General features: G+C 35.0%; 3 protein-coding genes and 1 long non-coding RNA gene across 7 annotated transcripts; all 4 read right to left on the bottom strand.

Moving 5' to 3' along the window:
• Positions 1-585: 585 nt before the first annotated feature.
• Positions 586-1,823, bottom strand: LOC129296985 (uncharacterized). The gene is made up of 2 exons (XR_008590073.1): positions 1,602-1,823; positions 586-832 (listed from the first exon to the last, which is right to left on the bottom strand). It is a non-coding gene; the product is annotated as an uncharacterized LOC129296985 (long non-coding RNA).
• Positions 1,824-2,516: 693 nt separating this feature from the next.
• Positions 2,517-5,204, bottom strand: LOC129296983 (cyclin-dependent kinase C-2 C-like). The gene is given in 7 exon segments (XM_054935385.1): positions 2,517-2,640; positions 2,852-3,079; positions 3,184-3,215; positions 3,218-3,497; positions 4,024-4,265; positions 4,268-4,307; positions 4,814-5,204. Coding segments are annotated over 7 exon segments (1,278 nt in total). The 5' UTR covers positions 5,168-5,204; the 3' UTR covers positions 2,517-2,538.
• A 1,562-nt stretch (positions 5,205-6,766) lies between these two features.
• LOC129296982 (probable WRKY transcription factor 4) lies at positions 6,767-10,890 on the bottom strand. Of its 3 annotated transcripts, none has more exons than XR_008590072.1 (5): positions 10,350-10,890; positions 8,706-9,433; positions 8,460-8,618; positions 7,832-7,968; positions 7,146-7,285 (listed from the first exon to the last, which is right to left on the bottom strand). XR_008590072.1 is itself a non-coding variant. In XM_054935384.1 (4 exons), the coding sequence occupies exons 1-4, from the start codon at positions 10,746-10,748 to the stop codon at positions 7,003-7,005; spliced, it is 1,569 nt and encodes a 522-aa protein (XP_054791359.1). In that variant the 5' UTR covers positions 10,749-10,888; the 3' UTR covers positions 6,767-7,002. The 3 variants fall into 3 exon arrangements, 1 of the variants encoding a protein (XP_054791359.1); XR_008590071.1 differs by having other exon boundaries at positions 7,147-7,285; positions 7,810-7,968; XM_054935384.1 differs by lacking the exon at positions 7,832-7,968 and having other exon boundaries at positions 6,767-7,285; positions 10,350-10,888.
• Positions 10,891-19,429: 8,539 nt separating this feature from the next.
• On the bottom strand, positions 19,430-22,782 carry LOC129296989 (uncharacterized). Of its 2 annotated transcripts, none has more exons than XM_054935388.1 (7): positions 22,497-22,780; positions 22,320-22,414; positions 21,688-21,805; positions 21,434-21,552; positions 20,801-20,981; positions 20,470-20,613; positions 19,430-20,036 (listed from the first exon to the last, which is right to left on the bottom strand). In XM_054935388.1, exons 1-7 carry the CDS (start codon positions 22,731-22,733, stop codon positions 19,740-19,742), a joined length of 1,191 nt encoding a protein of 396 aa, XP_054791363.1. In that variant the 5' UTR covers positions 22,734-22,780; the 3' UTR covers positions 19,430-19,739. The 2 variants fall into 2 exon arrangements, with proteins under 2 accessions (XP_054791363.1, XP_054791364.1); XM_054935389.1 differs by having other exon boundaries at positions 19,852-20,036; positions 20,547-20,613; positions 22,497-22,782.
• Positions 22,783-22,842: the final 60 nt, after the last annotated feature.

The raw sequence follows: 22,842 nt of genomic DNA on the forward strand, positions 1-22,842 counted from the left end.
TGTGCCATTTTGTAGGAGAGTTGTGTTTCAGACTCGGAGCGTTGTTTTATGTTTATTCTATACATGTTATCAAAAAGAAAATTAGATTTTAGAAGACGAGAGCATACTCTCCTAGAAAAAAATAGGATACTCTCTAATCTGAGCAGTGTGTAACTAACTACCCCCAGCCCTTTCCCACCCAAACATCAAGTGTGCTTCCAACCTGCAGTGATGTTTAAAAAAGAGAACTGGGTTAATCGATTAACAAAATTTTTATCCGGAGATTAAACGGCTCTTGTTAAAAATAGACCATCTTCAATGTGGGATTTATATCTGCAATCCTACATCTCAGTGTTACTCCTGCTGATTATGAAAATTGATAAAACTCTTGTAATTGAAGCAGGGTAACGCGGCCAAACATGTCAGAAGAGATCATGTCAGATGTCTCAGTGCTTCAGATGCAGACATGCTGTGCCACAGTTCAGCAGTGGATGCCATGCTTAGCAAAGCATCCTTATAATAAAGTTGAGGTTAGCTCCAATTTAAGAATTCTCATATCAGTTGTCTGGAAAAGAAAATACATTGATTTATCAGTACTCATAATGATTCGTGGGTTAACTTCAAATTTACTCTCAAACAAAAAGAGGTGGGTCCCAAGAATTATATGACCATCCAACGCATTAACATTAGTTTCTTCCATAGAAAAAACAAATTATTTACCTCTTCCTAGTCTTGATTTGCGAGTTGATCGAGAAATACCGTTTTCATTCCTCTGCAACGACTCAACGATTCTATTTGGTCGAGGTATTTGGGGTCCTGATAATTCAGGGAGATCACCTTGCTTTCTGTGGCTCTGTAAGGTTTTCAAGAAAGAAAGTAAAATGATGTTATTTCCTGTGATAAGCCAGAAGCAAAGTGAGATCATCAATCCACATTTATATTCAGTTTTACACACAGAGAAATAGTCATCATATCAAGTGTTCGTAGCCAAGTCCTGAAGTAGCTGGCAGGAGTCCTAGTTTATTTCTGACTAACAAGTGGCATTAGGATTAGTCAACAATGACGACTATTATTGACAGTAACATCTGAGAGGTTTGAAGTTATTAAGTGAATACTTGTGGATAATTTTATTATAATCTTCAATGTTGGGTTTTTAAAGGGACACTAAGAGCTTAAAGTTGGAATAGTATAAACAAGAATATTAAAATGAATGTGCGGCCATACATGAAAAGATAGAATTTGTAATGAGCTTATGTGAGAAAAAGTGAGTGTACTATCCATTGAGGAGAAGATGGTATATAATTGTTTGAGATAGTCCGAAACACGTATAAAGAAGGCTATGAGAGGCCCCAGTGAGGAAAAATGAAACAGATAGTCTTGAGTCCTATAAAGAGGAGTAGAGAAAGGCTAAAAATAACACTTGTAAAAGTTGTTGAAAGAAACCTTTTAGTTAACAATATTTTCAAAGGCTGATTTGCTGATAGAGCATAATGATATCGTGCAATCCATGTAACCGACTCCATCTAATGGGATAAGACTTGTTGTGTTGTTCAATAACATTGTACTTTAGCATGTGATTAAAAGCATCTGATTATAATGCCTGCCTGAGATTTTTCAGTTACCTGAGTATTGATCACAACATCTGTTTGTTCTGATGGATCAAAATCTGTGGACACATCTATATGATTGTACTCATCAGCTTCATTAAGAGAGGCCGGCGTACCATGTGGAAGCTGATGCTTTGTTGTCGATGGTTGGAAGTCCTGTCCATATGGCTTGCATTGCCAATGTATTTTCTTTCTGATACATCTGTCCCTTGTTTGTTGTTAAATCATAGGTGCCTTTTGCAAAGGATGGATCGAGAGCGCTAATTTTGCTTTTTGAGCCATCTGATAAAGTAGATGTAGCATCTGCTTTTCTGTTTTTTGCCCATGTAAAGCCATTGGATCCTGAGACTGGCACCGGTACACTAAAGCCATGAGAAACATCCATTACGCGGGTAGTCCCTGACATTGCATTTGAAGATGGCTTTGATGCCCCTCTATGCATAGGTCCTCCTTTTTCCTTAGGAAGACGTGCTTTTCTATCGTCTTTACGAGCGTTTCGAGAGATGTACTGCACTTCCTATGTCAAGGAGGAAAGATTATAGGAGTAAGAACTGGTGATCTTTTACAAAGAATATATATAACATAATACACTCAGAGAGCACCTCTTTCTTCTGAGCTGAATTATTGACATCTGTTGGTTCTTGCCAAATTTTATGGACTCGCCTCTGTTTTTCTGGTTTTGCAGCATCTTGCACTTTACCTCCAGCTTTTTTCCTGAGAGTACCCAAAAAAATAAAATAAAATGCTTTGACTGTCACCGAAAATGGATATAAAATATTTTGTTTGCTTTTTTAAAGTCAAAATCAGATATACTTAATTTTAAATAAACGAGAACTTGAAAAATTGACTAGTCCCAGAAGATGACGTAACCTATTATTTCCATTCAACAAGCACAACGAGCGATAATAGCTAGAACACCAGCACTTCCAGAATGTGTCTTGCGACAATTTTCTTACCTTTGTGCTTCTTCCAAATCCCTGACATCCATTTCTTTGTGAGGTGGATACTTTGGCAGAATTGATGGATCGCAAGCATAAGGCTCGGTGCTGAAATACTGAAAGATGAAAGATCATATCAATAATCTAGCTTAATTGTACACAATCAGATAGCATCGTGAGAGCATTATAATAGAATAAGATTTTTAATACACCAAAAAAAGGAATAAGTTTTTTGGAGTACATGTTATGCGAAAGAAATGCATTTATAAATCATTCCGCAAAAGGATGAATCTAGGAGGACGTATGCAAAACTTTAGTGGAATTAACCTCAGACATTAGGGCAGAGGAGGCAGTCCCACGCCTACTTTGGTCAACGGAAAGTAGAGTCTCAATTAGATTTACAGCAGTAACTGGAAATTCTTTGCACTGCTCCCTTAGAGTGCATTCATAATGAGTCTGAGGTTTAAACATTGTTGCAAGAGGAAGCTTAGACTTTTTCCAGAACTCATCAGGTGGAGAGCCACAAAGCTTAAATATTTTGTGTAACTGTTCAACCTGTAAAATCAAAAGGATGCATCAGTTTAAAGCAGCCCCTTAACTGTAAAGCTAGCGCCAACAAGTGAACGGGCATTGATTTGTTGACAGACCCAGATAAGTACCTCAGTTCTCCCCTTAAGAAGAGGCTTCCCAGAAAAAGTTCTGCAAATACACAGCCTACACTCCACAGATCCACTGATACTCCATAGTTTGTTGATCCCATCAAAAGTTCAGGAGGACGACGATACCATAGAGTCACTACACAGCTGGTTAATGGGTTCTTGTTATTAAGGGTATTTGCTAATCCAAAATCTCCTATCTTGAGAACACCCTCATTATTCACCAATATATTGGATGTTTTGATGTCACGGTGCATGACGCCATGGATGTGGCAGTGTTCAAGTCCACTTAACAATTGCCTCATGTAACATTTAACCTGTTTGACCAAAATATATATAGTATTTAACCTCTAGAAGGAGCTAACGCAAAAAGAAAGACACTTGTTACACTAGCCTAAAACGCTTGACTCTGAAGTGCAATTCATCCACTGTGAGCAGGGTTTCAGCGCAAGTATCAGAATCATTCAGCTTTGCTTGCCAGAAATTTCAGGCATTTTGAGCTAGATTGTTCATATAAACAAAATGAGCTAAAACATAAGACATGTTGGCTTTCTATGAAGTAAGATAAGGAGGTGCCTTAAACTAGATGTTTTGGTTTGAAAACATGGAAATTAGATGCAATTTGCCAAACGGTTCTAGTTACATTTTAAAGAAACAAAAGGAAGATGACAGCTACCAGGGACTTCTCTTCAATGTTAATTGGTGCATAATTTCAACCCAAAAAACAGTGTAAAAGAACTTTCGAGACTGTACTGAGCCATGTCCCTCTCCCCACCACTCTAACATGCCTAACGTTTCATTCTAAAAATATACAACTTTATCAGAAAGAGGATACTGACAAACCTGAGTCTCACTGAACTTGATGTCCGGAGAGGAAACTAGGCCTGCAAGATCGTGTTCCATGTATTCAAATACAAGGTATATGCTACTTGATAGTCGTGATGTAATTATACCCTCCAATTTCATAATGTTTGGGTGGTCAAGCCTACGTAGGATTGCTATTTCTCTTGCCATGAACCTAATGCTCTCAGGATGAAAATTCTCAATGTGCACCTTCTTCAAGGCAACCATCCTCCCAGTTTCAACTCCCGTGCTCGGAACACACTGCTATACGTACCTTGTCCAATCTATTGAAAAAGAAAAGAAAAAAAAATTAAAGAAAGACCGAAATTGAGAATACGTTGACTAGATAATGACAGTATGACCAAGCAATTATAGCATAGGTAAGTGACAAATCAACACAGTACTTGTAAACCAAAAAAAAAAAAAATGTAACAGGTCTAAACGTAATAACATGTCTAGCAGCAAGAAGCATCGCATAATCATGATCTTAAAATCTCTGCCACAATCCCAAAGTCAGCATCCGCATGATAATGTGGAGTTTCAAGGTCATACAAAAATAAAAGGGCTGTAAGTTTTCTACTGTTTCCCGCCACGAGTTTGATGGTGCAACCGTATCTTATACAAATGCCTAGATCTATTTTATAGTTTATTTGAAAATAAAACTACAACTTGAAAATAACTCAAGTGAAAAGAGAAGTCCAATTCTGTAATGACAGTGCTGAACAATTCAGCCATTCAGGCCCAAGGAAAAAGATGGTGAAAACAAACAATAGCTATGCACTTTTCCAACCTTGTCTAATTTCTCAAATGAATCTGCCTTGAGAGGCACCCATCCTTGGATAGCTTCCCCTGCAACAGAGGTGAGCCAAGGAGGCCATCCGGCCGCATTCTGCTCCGCTTCCACGAGTCGATACGAAATTCTTAAAGAGCCAGTTCCTTTAGAACTGTTCCTCTTAAATCTTTTCCCATCCTGTATCCGATCCTGCGATGCTTGCTCCGCTTTGGTCCCAAAAATCAGAACCCCAGATTGGACTCTGGAAGGAGGCTCCGCAACAGCAGACCTCTTGTCGGTGGTTGCCGATACCGAAAGCACATGTTGAGGTGAATCTCTGGCAATTGCCTTCTTAGAGTTAATGCAACCCATTTCCTCCCAATTTGTACTAGAATCGATCAATAAGGGAAGAAAGCGATCGACCTATTCGGGAAGTGAAGGATGATAGGGGCATCACCCCTACATCAGCTCCAATGCGGTTGCATCAGCTCCAAACATCTTCAGAGAAAGTTAGCAGAACCCAGAAAAGGAAGCATTTGACATTATTGAAAAAAAATGATGCCTTTGTCTGGATGGCACCAGCGCGCTCTCTCTCTCTTCCCGAAATGGTTTTTCTGTGCACTGGGAAAGCGAGATCTGCGGAGGATTTCCATAGAGTTCGTGGTTAGTGAGAAAGGGTCCGGAAGCAAAGGAAGAGAAATTCGTGGGTCCGAAGGCGAATTGGTTCATCTTTTGAGTTTTCTTGGTGTCGCAAAAGAAAAGAGAGAGAGAGAGAAAGGGCACAATTATTAATGGAACCGCTTGGAGTTTCTGTCATAATTTTTGGGTAGTTGCTTTGGTTGGATACAGAGACACTGAGAGAAGCCATTGCTACTTGCTTGTGTGGTACCATGGTGGTGGAGGTCGTTGCAGCACACACTTCCAACGGCCCCATTCTTCACACTACTACTGGCAGTTTCGAGACTCGTATTTAAAATGCATGTATTATGTACACTACATATATATACATAGATAGAGAGAGAGAGAGAGAGAGAGAGAGTTCATATCTTGCATCGACAATCTTATATCTCAAAGGGACTCAAGACCCACCCACACCTACGATGGTAGTTAACGGCTATCATTCTCCAGTGCACTTTTATTTTCATGTTTTGGATTTTATTTTACTAGATATTCGTACGTCACTCGGTTGCCGACTAGAAAAAATCAAATAAATTAGGATAATATTAAATTGTACAAGATTGATTATTAATTTCAATTCGAATTACACTATATTTCAAAGTGATTTTGTTGCAAATCAGCTTACAGCCTTGTACCATGTTATTTGTATAGTTATTACAGTTAATAAGTATTACTTCCTTGGTCCTGCAAATGTTAGAGTTTGTTAACTAATTTAGTTACTTGTGGAAAAACTGTGTTGATTTTTTTTTAAAAAAAATTACTCCCTCTAATCATTTACATTGAAAACTACTTATATTGATTGTACGATAGGAATAGTTTTAGACATAAAATAATAAATGAAGAAAGATAAAAGCGATTAAGACCTTATATGTAAAGATTAAAACAAACTCCTTAACTAGTTTTAACATTTAGAATTGAATGGAGTATTAAATCTCACATGTTACTTTGTTAAAATCTGTTATTTAATATTTAATGGTCTGAATTTCAGATTGCTTAATGCAATCTTCTAAATTACTGCCTATCTTTGATTTAAACAAAAAAATTACTGCCTAATCGCCTGTGACTTTTGAATTAAAACATTTTTTAAAAAAAATGATTCTTGAATTATAATTAGTCCAATTGATTTTTAACGAGTCTATACATACAATTGTGTGATTATATTTCATAAAATGAAACAAATTACACTAATTATAATTCAAGAATAGCTTAATTGTCGAGGAAATTTCATGAGAAGAACCAACATAATTCTTCAGTTCTATACACGACGACTCCAATCACAACTGCCTTTGCAAGTGAGACTAACTATATGTCTATTTATAAGTTCTAATGATCTGTCATATACAACAAGAAGGTCCATAACTTCATTTACAAAAGTGTCAAAATAAAGAGAACCTAAGGAACAAAATACAAGCGCCAACCATGGTCAACTATCTTCAAGAAGCCTTCACATTTTCAATTTCTAGACAACGCCACCATGCACCTGGCCAGTTCTAACTCAAAAAGTTGCTTAACTGATATTAGTATTATATTTATAATCTTTTTTGCTCTTCTTTTAAGCGTAAAACAGCCGGTCTTTGCTCATTGTTTCCAAAATCCATATCTTTAAGCAAAGGATGCTTCCCAGGAATCACCTTATGAGGTTTTAAAGGCGTTGAATTGGTAGTAGCAGTGGTGTGGCTGCTATTTCTAGAAGCAGGGACATCATGGTCATGTTTTCCTTCATACGTTGTTATGACAGCTTTAGGGTCTGTTGAAGATCTCTCAACATGCTTACGCACATTACATCCTGTACTAGTGCATTTGTAATAACTCCTGTTCACAGAAAATGAGCATTAGCAATAACATATTTTAAGTTCATACTAAAATATGAAAACTCATTTGAAAGCAAGATACTGATGGAAAAGAATGAACAAGCCATATTATGGGCAATGACAAAGGTAGCAGAGTCAAAGTGAAATTTCAAGTTTATCTTTCTTATGTAAGAGTGGATGTTGCATGACTAGAGAAAGACTCGTAAATACTAAATTGACGATCATCCCTTGACAAATTTTAACAGACTTATATGTCTGAATGATCTGAAGACACATCTGGAACCGAGACATGCAAGACTTAACTAATGGGAGCAGAAGCAGCACCAGAAGGTTAGAGTAACTGCAATTTATGTGTTCATGCATTGGATGGCCTCAGCCCTCAAGTAAGAATATTAATAGAGTAACACACAAGAAAAATATAAGCAATCTAGAAGGATTCTTAAAAAAAAAAAAAAAAATCTCATAGGTATCCTCCTATTGGAGGCAATCCTATTCGAGGCACAATCGGACACTAAATGTGAACACCTCTCTTAGTGGAGATTTGAACCTTGGTTTGTCATGTTGCAAAAGATTAGCTCCTTTCACTAGACCCAACCTCCATTGGTATCTAAAAAGATCCTTTAATGTACAGTAATATCAGCCAAGTGCTCTGCACCTCTCTCTCTCTCAAAGCAACACACTCATCTGGCGAAAAGGAAAAGATTCTCATTTCAATAGTGGGAAATGACAAAATGAAACTTATGATTGAATCAATGGAATTTTTAAGCTAACAGGCAGGATCGCCCGCAGGCCAAAAAAAAAAATCATCAGGGAAGAGAATGGATTTGATCAATATCATCATGTGTTAAAAAAAATAATTAATGAAAAACCAAAAAAATCAATTAGTGCAGCACAATAAATTCAACGCAAGATGACAATTTCTCTCCTTTTTTTCTTTTTCTTTCTTCTTTCTTTTTTGGGAGGGGGATGAATATAAATTTCAAGGAACTATCGCATGCTCCTCATTTATGAGCTAATTCTGACCTGTTTATTGTCATCGATTTGCATTTTGTAGTTCTTGTGTATGAGTTGGATTGTCACTTGATATGATTTCAACTATACGATTCATTACAAGCATATTTTTACAAGTTCACAAGATAGCTAGAGTAGCAAATAAGAATAGACAACGTGGTCACCTTGGATGAGGATTTCCCTTCACTACTTTCTGCCCATACTTGCGCCACCTGTAGCCATCATCTAACAGATCAACTTCGCTTCTTGTTTGCACAATGATTTTAGGTTCTGTAACAGTCTTGTGGGACAAAGAAGCTTCAGAAGCTCCAACCTCAGTACTCCTGCAAAGCAGAACTCTAGTCTATATTTTGAAGAAAAAGAAAAATTCAGAGCTCCATGAAGAAGGATAACAACATTGTAAAACTTGCCTCCTTTTTGGGTTTGGCTCGCCAACATCTCCATCTTCTTCTGTAATATTTGCATCAAGTGCTTCCTCACTCTCACCTGATCCAGGTAACTGTCTGGGAGCCTCTTGATTGGAGTTCTGGTCACTCACAGGCATTGAATGGTCAGGCATGCTTTCAGATAAAACATTTGAATTTCCAACCCAACCCTGTGTATTTGACACAGACATAACTTGAATGCTTTTACTTTCATTTGATTCGCAATTATCTTTGGCAGCACGTCTGTTTGGCTGAGGCATTTCATGGTTATGCTGGCCTTTGTATGTAATTTCAGTGATATGGCCATCGGTGGCACGCTCAACCTTTTTCTTTACAGGGCAATTCAGATGTGTACACTTGTAGTAGCTCCGGGGATACTCACTCCCCTTAACCTGCTTCTGCCCATACTTACGCCAGTTATAGCCATCATCTGCTGGTTTGTCAACACCCGTAGATGAAGGTTGATTTTTGTTATCAGAGTGAGAAATTTCAGATATTTCCAGTTGGGCACCTTGAGGTTCCAAAACTGATGGTGCCACTTGCAGCTCTGATCCTTCACCTGCAGTACAGAATGGCTGCACTGCCAATGGTTCCGCAGGGGCTGTTACAGCAGAAGGTTGAAAATCAGCTTGCACGTGCATTTGTGATTGTGCTAGGACAGCTTGAGCTGTAACCTGTGCTAGAGCCTGTTGGTGGGAAATCCCAAAGGGGCTCTGTATATATTGAAATGGAGAGACAATAAGAGGCTCATACATATATATCCTCTGTCCTCAAGACATGATGATCACATTGAAACATAAGGATGAGAAAAATGCCCTGCGGCATGACCAATACATTCCGTCATATTATGCAAGCAGCTACTTCTCCACATAAAGAAAGCAATATTATCACTAGATAAAACCAAATTCTTTACAGGAAAAAAGACATATCAGAAATAATGTTTTCCTCAATAAAATTTGGCATGCATCATAAACATGTAACTCTTATCCAATTACTTTTGATTTTCCTACGGCTAAAAAACAGACAAAACCATGAGATTCAAGGTAATCCAATCCAATTACAAGTCATCTTAATATGATATATAACATATATTATTTTTAAAAGTGCTGGTCTCATTTCTAACACTTTCTAAACTGAACCATGTGATTCAAGTTCAAGGTATAAAGATGAGTTCCAAGAAAAAATTAAATGCTTGACTTTTCAGTTATCAACTATGATGTCATGGATACAATTCCTTCAGTAGTATCGAAGACTTCTCCACTTGGTTTCTCTCTAGATCTCAAATATGCACCAGACAACGGAGAAGATTATCAATGAACCCGGTCACAAAGGCTCTAGACCAACTGAATGAGCCAGAGATCGACTACTTGAATGCATGCATCGAAGGGTAACGAGTAGTAACTAAATGCACAAAATACCACGTACCATCCACCTTTAAGACAAAAACAAGACAAACCCATCCAGAAAAGAAATTTCAAGACGTTACAATATATGTTAAATCATAAACTTGAACGAACTAACATTCAAGGTGGACATGCTAGCCAAGTCTACTTCCGGTATTCCCATAAAAGCAGCAAGGCAAGCGAAAAGAAGCGCAAGGCAAGTACAAAGTTAAATTCCTTCAATTACCTGCGGCGAAAAGAAGCCTGGAGAATTAAGCAAGCCAGAAGGGCTAAGCCCAGGCGGGATTGTAAACAATGGGGAACGAGAAACGACCAAATTCATCGGTCGACTCTGCTTGAACCCCAAATTCTTCGTTGCTCCATCCTCACAAGTATTGTCCGGAAGGAAGCCAGGCCTGGCGCCGAAAGCAAGCGGCGAAGCCATAGCTCCGGCGAGCAGCTGAGAGAAAGAGCGGCAATCGGAGTCAGGGTAACCGTCGGAGAAGAAGCTAGAGACGAGAGTCATGGGGCCGGGGCTCAGGCCGGGTCCTCCGGTGAAGAAGGCCTCCATGGGAGGTCGCGGCGGGAGAGTGATGGTGGGACGAGGCGGCGGTGCCGTGAGGGATTGACCATTTTTGGCTGCCATTGATGGATAAGAGGAAGGCAAGGAAGGAAGCAAGAGCTCTAAGAGCAGTGAATCTGGCCAACTGCAACTGAGTGCTGTGTTTGGTAATCGTGCAAGTAATGATGGTGTTTTGTGCTATCTTCAAGAGTGCAGATTCAGAGGAAGGTCCACGACGCAATGAAAATGATGTCTTCTTTTAAAAAAAAAAAACAAAAGAAAAGAAAAGGAAAAAGAAAATTAAATTTGTTCCTCGTAGTTGTACAAAATCTGAACGCAAAAAGTACAGTATTAACTTCCTGTAACGGAACAGGCAATGGATATGGATGGGGCATGTCGCGGGGCAATCGAGGAAGAACGAAATTCCTCCGTAAAATTATGTAATAATTACGCTATCTATTTAAAAATATAAAATATTTTTAATTAAATTTTATTCTCAATCAAATAATTATTTATTTTTTAATTAATCTTATCTTTTATATTTACTCCTATTAAACACCTTATAATAAATATAAAATTATTATCAATAGAAACATTTTTTTAAAAAAAATAATGATTACACCTTAAAAAATAAAAAATATCTTATATTTTTTAACATCTAATTCTTTAAAAAATGTCTTATATTTTTAAACAAATGGAGTATTATTTATTAGGTGAGAAAAACTAACTTTTCAATTGCTTATCTTTATTAAAAAGGAGAGGTAATAACTGAGATAACTTGGTCAACTTATAATTATAAAATATATAGTTTTATACAGTTATATGGTACTCTTTATGTTTCAAATTATAATATATTTTTTAAAAAAATTAATATTTTAAATTATAAGACATTTTGATAAAAATAAAATTTTATTAATAATACTTTTTTAATATATACTTCTTATATATTCTCTATCTTCAATATTATTTCATCAATAAAGTATTAAATGAAAGAAATTTTTAAAAGTATATTTTTATCTTAAAAAAGGAAAGTTATAAAGTATATTTAATGAGCTTTACTGATATATGAAAACTTACCTAAAAATATCTTATAATTTAGGATAGATGGAGTACTTGTTTTATTTTAATACATAAGATGTTAGAATTGAGGTTTAAAATATTAATGAATGAATACTTGTAACACACCAAATTTTTTTTTTTATAATTTAACTCAACCATAGTTGGGTTACAGCCACCCAACACATTTTTATATCAATAATTTCGATATAAAATATTTTATAATTGGCTTCAACTCACACACTATAACATTTCAGATAAATTTTTACCTCCCACATGCCATTAGGCTAAATCACATTTGTCCATCCTTATACTCCCAACAAGTAAACTAAATCACATTTGTCCATCCTTATACTCCCAACAAGTAAAATAAGCAATTTAGTTAATTTTCAACACAAGCCAGTTATTTGGCCTTATAATCATGCCATTTTAACCAATCCAAAGTAAATCAAATATTAAAATTACAGTCATCCAAATTGTAACAAAAATAGAAATAGTTTGAAAGGCATGATTACATTTATATATTCATATAATTGACAATAAACAAAAAGCCCTAATATTGGCAATATAACACATTATAAATCATAAATTAAATACCCAAAAGAGACAGTGGATCTATACCACTAAGCCTCTGGGACTCCTCCACGTGTCACTCGTGGCTCTTCTCCTGAAAATTGTTAACCACATAATGAGACTCAAAAGTCCCAGTAACCAAAGCCAATTTATGATAGTGTATACAAACAATTAAGTGTGTGCTTACTAAGTAAGAATTAAAAATAATATAATTCCAACAAATATAAGAAATATTATAATAAACACAAACAACCATCCTTATATCCCTCCATTAACCTCGAGCCGTAGCCCTCACTCGGTGCTAAATTACCCGGCCAAAGGTAGATTAGCCCGAGCCCTTACAAACCACCTATTGAGCTCCAATAGGGGCGTACCACGTGGCACATAAATACAACAACAATAGCAAGTCTCCCAACACCTCCCACAATAATCAAACAAATTCATAATAATATTGCACAATATACAATATAAAAAAATTCATAATTTTCTTAATAATCAACCAATTAACATGAAGTAACACTAATCATAAATTAAAAGCATGGTTACCTTGTGGCTTTTTTAATAAATTATTCCTTAAAATTTCTCTCTCACCACAATATTCACCAGTAATACAATCTACAAATAACATATTATTTATAAATATAAGTTTCAATTTTTTGAAACTAATAAAATAATTCTAATAATAGAATTAAAAATATAACATAATTTCTAATCTCAATCTTAATACAAATCTATAGTTAATACTATTAAGTAAAATTTTTAACTCCTCTTTTAATTATCAATAAACATTAATAATCTAAAAATCAACTTCTAAACTAATTTCTATTATCAAAATTTTTTTTTATTTCATAAATTCGTACTTAAAATATTCAAAAATTAAAAATTGAGTCTCTAGCTTAGAATCATAATCCTATAACCATAATAATTCATTTCTCGTCCTAAATAATCATCTAAACCTCAATAAATCAACATATATTTTCAGATCTAGTTTAGAATTTGATCCATAAGCCACAAATTCAAAGATCACCAATAAATTTATACTCTAGAATATTTATTATACTACTAACAACCTCAAAAATTATATTTATTCAACATAAATTCATCCCTCTTCCAAATCTTAAATTTTGTACCACTACAAACTCAGAAACTAAAGAAGAAGGATAACTAAAAAAAATTTTAGAACACTTACTTAGTCTTGAAAAGCTTAAAATCACACCCTAAATATCCTATTAAAAACTCTTACCTTAAAAATTTAGATATTTTGCACCGGCGACTCGCTTCTCTCCGCCTCAGCTCGCGCGCAGGAAAAGAATTGCAGAAATGAAAGGAAACGGGTGAGTTTTATAAAAATTCAGTGGGTCCCACACATTTTTTTTATTCTTTTCTCTCTCTTCTTTCTTCTTCTTTTTTTTATTATTTTTTTTACTATTGTTACTATTGAGGCGGCGCACGTTTTCTTTCTTTTTTTTGCAAACCTTTTCCTTTTTTGTTTATTATAATAATAATTTAATAATATATTTTTTATTATTTTTTTAATTATTTTTTTTTTAAAATTTTTTTATTTAATTAATTTTTTTTTAGAATTATATCCTAAGTTAGATTTAATAATCATCTCTTACTAATTTTCTTACCTCTAAATATTATTTTTTTTATTTCTATTAATCCAAATTAACTATTAAAATTTAAATTGAGATGTTACAATACTAATATCAAAAAATGGTATTTTAGGTAGGAAGACGTCAAATAGTAAATTACAAGATTTGAAAAAAAATAAACAAGGCGCCCTGATAGATGTGCAATTATAAATAAATCAAGAAATATCTTAGGTGAAGAAAAGTTTTACATCTAACATATGAATCATTTAAAATTTTAACATCAAAATTATCTTTCTTTACTTCATGTGCAAGTCAATCTACATATTAATTAGTTTTTTTTTTTTTTAGTGTCATCGATGGACACTTGTCAATTGCATATAAGAAAATCATTTATCCTTTTAATGATGCCAAATAGAGGATGATTATAATCGTATAAGGTTAATTTTTTTAAAAATTACAATAAATATTAACATAAGAGTAATCTTCCAAGCAGCTAAAAAAATCTAGGGGTTCCAAAATGTTTTTGGTAAATTGTAAGATATTGAATATTGAGTGAGTGGCCGTGGAATCTCGGTGAGCTTGCCGGTCTCCCAAGGGCACAATCTCTCCCTTACAAGTCCTTTTTCCCCCTTTTGGCTATCACCCCCCTCATGTAAGTCCACGGCGCATGGTGTTGACTGTCTCGTCAGAACAATAATAATTAATAATTAATATAATAAAACTTCATCAAAAACTACCATGTGAATAAAATATGAATCACTTTAAATTCCCCCTTACAAAGTATTGCTTTTCTTTTTTTTCCTAACTTAGCTTTCTAACTATAAAACTAATTTTTTTAAAAATTTAAACGTCATTTAAGAAATTTTTTTTTTATAAAAACAATACTTTTCATACACATTTTTAAGAATTGAATTAAAAAATAATATTTTAAGAGTTTAAATTGCTATTATCTATGCTACACTCACTTCATAAAACGTTATGTCTTTTGTCTTATAAATTTTTTTAATAGATTAAAGGTTAGATAAATTAAGTACATGTTTGGTTTTTCATGTGAAAAGTTAGTTTGTCAAAAATTTATTTGACAAAAGTTAGTTTAATAAAAATTAATTGTTGTAATAAAATTTATATTTAAATATATTTTTTTAAAGTAAATTTAGTAAATTAAAAATTATTTAAATTTTAAAAAATAAAATGTGCTTTTAAATATATAATTATAAAAAAATATTGATTTATGATAATTTATAATCATTATTATACAAACGTAATATATTATAAATGTTTAAAAAATATGATAAAAATTTTAAATGAAATTGTATAAATAACATAAAAATTTTATTTTTAATAACATATATAATAAAAAATGAATAAAATAATATAAAATTAAAAAATTGGGAAAAATTATAATAAAATAATGATAAATAATGGAATTAAATTATTTTTGTGATAAAAATAAATCATTTTAAAAAAATGGTAATTTCCCCCAAAAAATGCCTAGTTTTTTCAGCCAAAGGTCCATTTGATCAAAACTAAAGCCAAGCATGGGTTACGTTGGCTAAATGAATTTTCAAGAATGTTTCAAATGTGTTTCAAATATAATTTTGATTTGATGATATTTTATCCAAACAATATTTTACTTTTTGCAAGCACGAAAACACTTCCTAAATGTGGAAACTCACAAAACCAAATAAACGCTAAGTTTTAAGGGCTCGCTTGGCCTAAAACTCACACCTAGCCGTTGTTATAAAAGCTTGGAATTGTTACATCTCCAAATGGCATAAGCATTCAGTCTATAGAAGCAATTTACTTAATTATATTTAATAAGAGTATTTTGAATATAAAATAAGATTAATATGCAATTTAAATTATAAACTACAGGTCCAAAAATAATTTAAACCTTATACCTGCAATTAATACCTTTTAAACCTTAAATAATTAAATATGAAATAATTTCACTCCCACCATATTAATTTGGCACTAACGTCTGTTACTTTAAGCTTATTAGGGGCCATGTTTTCTTTGCCCACATTCTCTCTCCATATGCTAGTTCTCTCCTCCCCCTCTCTCCGCCTAATCTCTTGCTGCTATCTCCATATGTCAACATTGTTGCCTTCTCAACTGCTAAAATTCAATTGGCTTATTTATCATTCAAGTTAACCTTCTTATCCCAATTGACAACATGGTCGTTTGATCTCCTATAGCTTCAATTTATCTAACCACTTCTTCCTTTGTTTCCTCATCTTCCTTAAAACCCCAAGCTCATCCTCCGATTTCATTCTCCATCTGATTTTCCTTTGCTTCTTCCATCACTTCTACAGAATCTTCCTCCTTACACTCTTGGTTAACAATGGTGAGGATGAGCCGACCATTTTGGCATTGAGCAAATCGAGAAGTTGTTGTAAGAAGGAACGGACACAGTTTTAAGGAATAATCTCACATGGGTGTTTCTATGGATGCGTTTAACAAGCTCCAACGTGACAATCATATTTTTAATTACGTTCCTCATCAGACTCATTAAGGCGCCTCACTTTGGCATACCCTACTTCTACCGTCGCCAACAATCCCCTTACTGCGATTGCCCATTGGTATGGTGTGCACAAGAAAGCTAGTCCATTCATTATTGCTTTATTGATCAAGTCTCTTAGATAGAAGAATGCCATTCTCTACCGTCATCCTTCTGGTCTCCCCATCAACATTCACTATATGATTGAGCTTGTTGGCGCTTATTATGATACCATGTTGGCCTTCGAGGCAAGCAAGGTTGGGGGCGTTGTGGGAATATGTGGTGGTTGCTTTCACTTTTATGTTGGACTTTGATGTTGAGGCCACCATAGATATAAGGTCTTGCTCTAAGGCTGCGAGTAGTTTTTTTTTTTTTTTGTTGGAAGTGCACTTGACGAAGTCATTTGGACTGGCCAGGACAAAAATCCTATTCATGAAAACAATAAAGATGATGATGAGAATGTATGATTCAAGCATTTTCATTGTTGTAACTCGGAGTAAGAAGGTTTTTTTTTTTTTTTTTTCCGTTTCCCTTAGGTTCCTTGTTTAACCATAAGGTATTGCATCTCCTGCATTCTTCCATGCTGATAATGATGCCGTCCCCAAAATTGAGAGAAAAGCAAGGACGTTGACAAAAAAAGGCGGGAGAGAAGAAAGCAAAGAGGGAGCAACATGCAAAACCACACTCTGGAGCGGTTGCTAAGAGCTCTCAAAGTTCTCAATTCGAAGCAAAACCTCTCTAGGTTTGAGTGAGAGAGTGGAGGAGGTGAGGAGGAGAGAGATCATTGAGTGATGAGAGCTAGGCTTACCACTTAAAACTAACATCCATGTACTTTAATTTAATATTCAGGTGAAATTACTTCAAGTTTAATCATTGAAGATTCAAAATGTATTAATTATGAGTAGTTAGGTGCAAATTATTCAAAAACTTATAACTCAAGGTTTAAATTACATATTAATTTTTTAAAAAATAAAAAAAAATGTCATACACATCAAGAATAGAAATGCATGAAAAAAATAATATTTAAAATCCCCTCATCAATAAAAGTATAAATAATAGGGTTAAGGTATAAAACTGCTTTTAATATTTCCACTCAAGTGCATCCTACAAAATTTTTTGATGTAATATCGTCCCAATATTTTTTAATTTGGTACAATTTCATCATTCAATTAAGTTTGACTCATTTTGACTGTTAAATTAAAGTGTCAAACTGTTATCTGCTTGAGTGCCACATAACAGTCCACGTCACTTTCTCTTCACTACCCTTCCATTTCCAAACCTTTGTTTCATCCCATTCTTCGATCTCCAACTTCCTCTCTTTGCCCCCCCCCCCCTCTATCTTTTCTCTCTCCCCGCTCGATCTCTACTTCAAATATGCTTCAAATCTTAGATTTTAAGTTTTGATTGGAGGGAATATGAGTTCTATGAGGTCATACCGTTTAGGATTTGGTTTGATTGGGTGAGAAGAATTTGAGTTCTATTGGCCGCCATTTAACTACGCCTGCTGTTGCCAGCGTCTCTCTATTTCAAAGCTATCGAGTATGTTGTTCTTTGGTCACACACCGGCTCGACGATACCCGTGGTCAGAGGGAAACACGAGATCCAAATCAGTAGACGGATTGAGAGGTTAGGGGGGTTCAACGTGATTCAAAGTTAGCAACCCATATTTCAATTCGAAGCGATTCCAAAGACCCAAACATAATTGAGCATTGTAGGTGACAGATCAAGACTGTGGAAGTGACGTAGGGGTGCGACGGAGACAGATCGAGACAAAGGAAGTGAGGGAGTAGTGCGACGCTGACGCCAAACGCTGATTGTTTTAAAAATTTCTAGGTTCCAAAGTTTCTAGATTTTATCTATTTCAAAATCGTTCTTTGATTGTTCTGATGCCTTGTGTATAAATTTTACTTCGATTGTTGTGGGTTTGGAAGGAAAACAAAATTTTTTACTTTGATTTGTTTATTTTGCTATACAATGGGATGAAGATGAGGGACAAAGATTGCTGGATCTGGGTATGTTTATTTTACCTTGATTTGTTTATTTTCCTTCAATTGTTCTGGGTTTGATTGCTGGATTTGTTTATTTTAGTTTGATAGTTTTTTTTTTTTAATGAAAAGACACGGACAAAGTCGTGTTAAGGTTATAAAAGTCAAGACACATTAAAGTTCAAGATGTCCCTATATCTTATAGGCAAAACATTATAAATAGAGAAGTCCTAGTAGTTATGCTAAATTTTCTGTACGGGCAAATCAGTATATTTGTTTGACTCTCTAAAATATAGTCAAAAGTAATTGTTTAATCTCTTATAATGAGCTTTTTTATTTTTTTGATGGTTGCCGTTAGAGGATGGCTTTCAGAGAAATTATGTCAAATAAAAGAGAAGGCTTCCATAAAAATTATGTTCCTACTTTGATCGTTTTTGTGCTTGATTTTGAATGAAGAATGAATATGCTTTGGATTTTTTTTTTTTTTTTCAATTTTGCAGAGGAAAACAATGAAGAAGATTGGTCTGCGTAAGGAGGGAAGATGATGACATGGCCAGTAGAGGATTGTTTCTTTTTTATTTTAAAATTTTAAAAGATGTCATACTGCCAGCCATGCATATAATAGTCAAATCTTATTGACTAATGGTCAACATAATCAAATCCTAACAGTCTGATGAAATTGTACTAAAATAAAAAATATTGAGGTAAAATTATGCTAAAAAATACTTTAGAAGATAGGACGGGCTTTTCTGAAAACATTGAGAATAGTTATGTACTTTAAATGATATAATACTTTTGAGAACTGTAATTGGATGCATAATTTTACATGAAACTCAAACTCTTGTTGTGAATTGTACAGCCTTTTAATTTTTTTATATTTTATGTTAATATTGATTGTTTTTGTATGTCATAAAATCTCTATGGGTTGTAACATGCGTCTATGACACATTTGAGCCCAAGAATGCTCAAATGAGAATTAGTCAAGATACGTTATATTCACATACCAACACATACAAATACAAAATAAGCAAAGCCAAAAGTCAGCTACTCACTCGAATATTTGAAGAAGAGTATTTGGAAGTGAAAAAAGAATGCGTAACAATAAAATAGTTCAACTTATTAGTGCAAGTTACAACACACACTAAAAACATCGAAATGTACTCAAAAACCAGACAGATTTAAATTATACATGGCTTATATCTAAAGGGAAATCTCTTCAGAAAAAGAGCGATCGAGTGAATGAAAGTGGAAGGTGTGTCTCATTCAGCCTTATTTAACTACGCACAACATTCCCTCAAAAAAGAAAAGAAAAGAAAAGAGGTAAGGTGTTGAAGTGTTGATGATATAAGCAAGGCGAACTCAGACTTCACGATTTAGTCTCAGAAAAATAAGTGGAAGAAACAGCTAAGCCTTGCACATCGTAAGTGCGAACCAATCTTTGTCTCTGGCTAGGTGTCTCAAGCCAACAGAACTCCAAATGGAAAGACTTTGATTCTGCAACACTTTTTGCCACGTCACAAGGACACCCCATGTACATCCCTCCAGGCAATAGCGTAACCTGGTATCCTCCCTCAAATGTAACCAAATTCTCTGACATTGTCCCCTTCCACTCCACATTTGTAGTCACCTTTTCATTTTCCTTGTTCGATGTTGAAGTCACAATCTGGGACACAGAAGCAACAGCAGTTCATTTTACAAGATCAAGGTAAAGTGAAGGGACTCCTTATGGAATTCATAAAATATGAAACTTTTCTAAGTACAGGGAAAGTATTATTTTTAGCCTCTGAAACTTTATTTCAATTATCAATTCAGTACTTAAATTTTGAATAAGAACAACTTAGCTCTTATAGTTTCTTGACTTCGAATAATTCAGTCCTTATAATTTGTTGACTCAATAGAACTCAATCCCCATAATTCCTTAATAAATTATAATGACTAAATTACACAGAATCAAAGTTCAAATAAATTGATAATTGAGAGAGAGTTTGAGAATTAAAAGTTATATTATTCCTAAAATATATGGGTTTTGGTTAACTTTCTTTTAGCAGTCACACTTCTTTTCATTTGCTTGGGCTTGTGCCGCAAGCGTGACATGCCTGATTAAGCTGGCCTTGGCCATCCATTTCAAGTGACACAACTGTATCAGCTTCAGCGATCGTAGATCCGTACACACCACTACGTTTTGTAACAGAGTGGCCTTTCCACTTGCCAAGAAATGGTAAAATCCTGCTCTCCGTGTCCTGCCATGAATCCAAACAAAGAAAACGTGTCATACATGAAAGAAACCACCAACAGAAAAATAACTCAGTCATCAAGCAACTCTAGAAATCAGCAGAGTTCCCAACAAATAAAGAAACAAGCCAGTGTTCGTGGGGAGGTGAATTTATTTCATGCATAAGAATTAAAAACTGTACTTATCCCAAGTACCATTGAACTGATAAGCAGAGGAGGAGACCCATCACTTTTTTCCTCTAGGAAAACAATAAGCATATCGACAACTCCTTTTGGATCCAAAATGTGAAAGGCTCTTGCTCGCATCTCTGCCTGTAGAGAATACAAGCAATTCTCACATACAACAGAAGGTCGACGAGAGGGAAGCTTTACATTTCTGCACATCAAGGGAATGGAAAGAAAGTCTAAGCAAGCAGTAGAAATATATGAGAAGGTTCTCAGTATCAATGCCCAATAACAGACCATATTTGTAGTTGTGCTATTAGACATGACAACCCCATGGCAACATTGGCAAGGAGTTATCAAATAGTAGGCCTATGGGAACTAGAATTTTAGATTTATTTTGAAATTAGTGCACTAATTTGAAACTTGGCTTAACTAGAATAATCACCTCAGACATTAATTTATTATTTGCATTTCTGATCCCAAGAGGTGAATTGTTCCTAATGGGAACACTTTAAAATAGGTGTACTTTTGTTACTATCCACGCCAGCTGCAGTCTCAATTTAATCTACTCATTTCTAGAAACTGCACCGATTACAGTTAAACATTCAACCTGATTACAAACTAATTAAATAGTACTAGGAGACCTTTCAGAGAATCACTTACTTTGGTGATTCTTCACCAGTGTCATCTTCTCCAAGAACCCCTTGCCTCAATACAGATTCCAGCATGCCAGCTGTCTGATACCTCAGGGAAAACGCTCTCTCAGATGGAAAAAACCCAATCTGCAGACTAACCATGGTGGATATTTTACACAAGACAAAGGGATTACAAAATATAAGGCAAAGTTACTCTTTCCATAAAACGAAATTGAGCATTCTGTGTATCCTGAACCACCAAGCAATAGGAGAAAAACTCACTTGTTGATATTTGTCAACAGTAAACATACTGGTCTCTTTGATTTTGTACTCTGCCCACTCTGGTTGCTCATCATAGCCAGAAATTGAAGTACTTGATGAAGGTTGCTTAATGTATAGGCTGCGAGAAGCAATGTAATAAATCAATCAAAGATTTGTAACTTGCAATGGTTGCGTAAGAGATACAATGATTAATGACAATTTAGCCCTAAAGAACTGGATAAAACAGAATAACTCTATGACCAAATGGATTTAATCCACCGGAGGTGTACCGTATATTGTCATTTTGACGCTAACTTCTATGAAGTCAGTCAACATCGAAGATATCTATCTGTATTACACCGATAAAATAGATAACGAATGGCATCCAAGGTATGGTCTTATGGGATGACACCATTTAGGTAGTAGTACTTCATCGCCCTCAAAAACCACGAAGATATGACATGACCCTGTTGAATTTGTTCACTCTCACGACATGACAGTTTTATCGTTTCTATGTTAAATTGCCCAGTATGACCATCTTAATTACCGCGGTTTCCAAGATACTATAGAATTGTGAGATCCACAGAGTGTCTCCATGAAAAGATGATCTATCCCTTTCCTTTTAAGTACAAAAAGATTCATGAGAAGCTTACGTCTGAATGAGACTCATGAGATGATCTTCTCCATAAGAACTTGCTGAAAGCTTCGTACTTATTTGTTGCAACAAATGCCCAGAAGCGTCAAATTGCTGAAAAAGGGGAGAGGGAAGGCTTACTACGGCAAAAAGCACAAAACTGCTACTTAAAGAAATTTTCCATTACAATGCTTACATAGAAAGAGCCGTTCCATTTTCCCACATTAAGCTCGATGAAGCTGTGAAGATTGTCTATGCTCATTACTGCTTCTTCCAATGAAGGGGACGATGGCGAACTCGAGGCTCGGATTCTGGGAAAGGAACACGAAGAACGTTTTGGGTTTGATAGATTCACCGAAAAGGTTCGAACATTGTTGGAGTTGGGTAATTTGGGTACCGAAGGGATCGAAACTGAGTAGTGAATGGAAGCCATGGCTGGGAAGTGAAGGAGCGGAGGTCGACCCTATATGAAAATGAATAAATGGTAACGACCATTATCTAATCTGCCGACCAATAAGGAATTTTCCTAAATTTTCAGAACT

Source organism: Prosopis cineraria, unplaced genomic scaffold (assembly GCF_029017545.1).
Source record: "Prosopis cineraria cultivar Desert tree isolate PC_DT_omini unplaced genomic scaffold, ASM2901754v1 PC410, whole genome shotgun sequence".
NCBI classification, from domain to species: Eukaryota; Viridiplantae; Streptophyta; class Magnoliopsida; order Fabales; family Fabaceae; genus Prosopis; species Prosopis cineraria.

What these genes read in the sequence shown, in the direction of transcription:
- LOC129296982 (XM_054935384.1), bottom strand. Translation starts at nt 10,748, where the DNA reads ATGGCAGCCAAAAATGGTCAATCCCTCACGGCACCGCCGCCTCGTCCC. An exon ending in CAGGCTTCTTTTCGCCGCAG is followed by an intron (nt 9,434 to 10,349) that starts GTAATTGAAGGA and finishes CAATATATACAG; the next exon opens with AGCCCCTTTGGGATTTCCCA. An exon ending in AAGGGAAATCCTCATCCAAG is followed by an intron (nt 7,286 to 8,459) that starts GTGACCACGTTG and finishes TTCTGTGAACAG; the next exon opens with GAGTTATTACAAATGCACTA.
- LOC129296989 (XM_054935388.1), bottom strand. Translation starts at nt 22,733, where the DNA reads ATGGCTTCCATTCACTACTCAGTTTCGATCCCTTCGGTACCCAAATTA. An exon ending in CTGTTGACAAATATCAACAA is followed by an intron (nt 21,553 to 21,687) that starts GTGAGTTTTTCT and finishes GTTAGTCTGCAG; the next exon opens with ATTGGGTTTTTTCCATCTGA. An exon ending in ACTGGTGAAGAATCACCAAA is followed by an intron (nt 20,982 to 21,433) that starts GTAAGTGATTCT and finishes CTTGATGTGCAG; the next exon opens with AAATGTAAAGCTTCCCTCTC.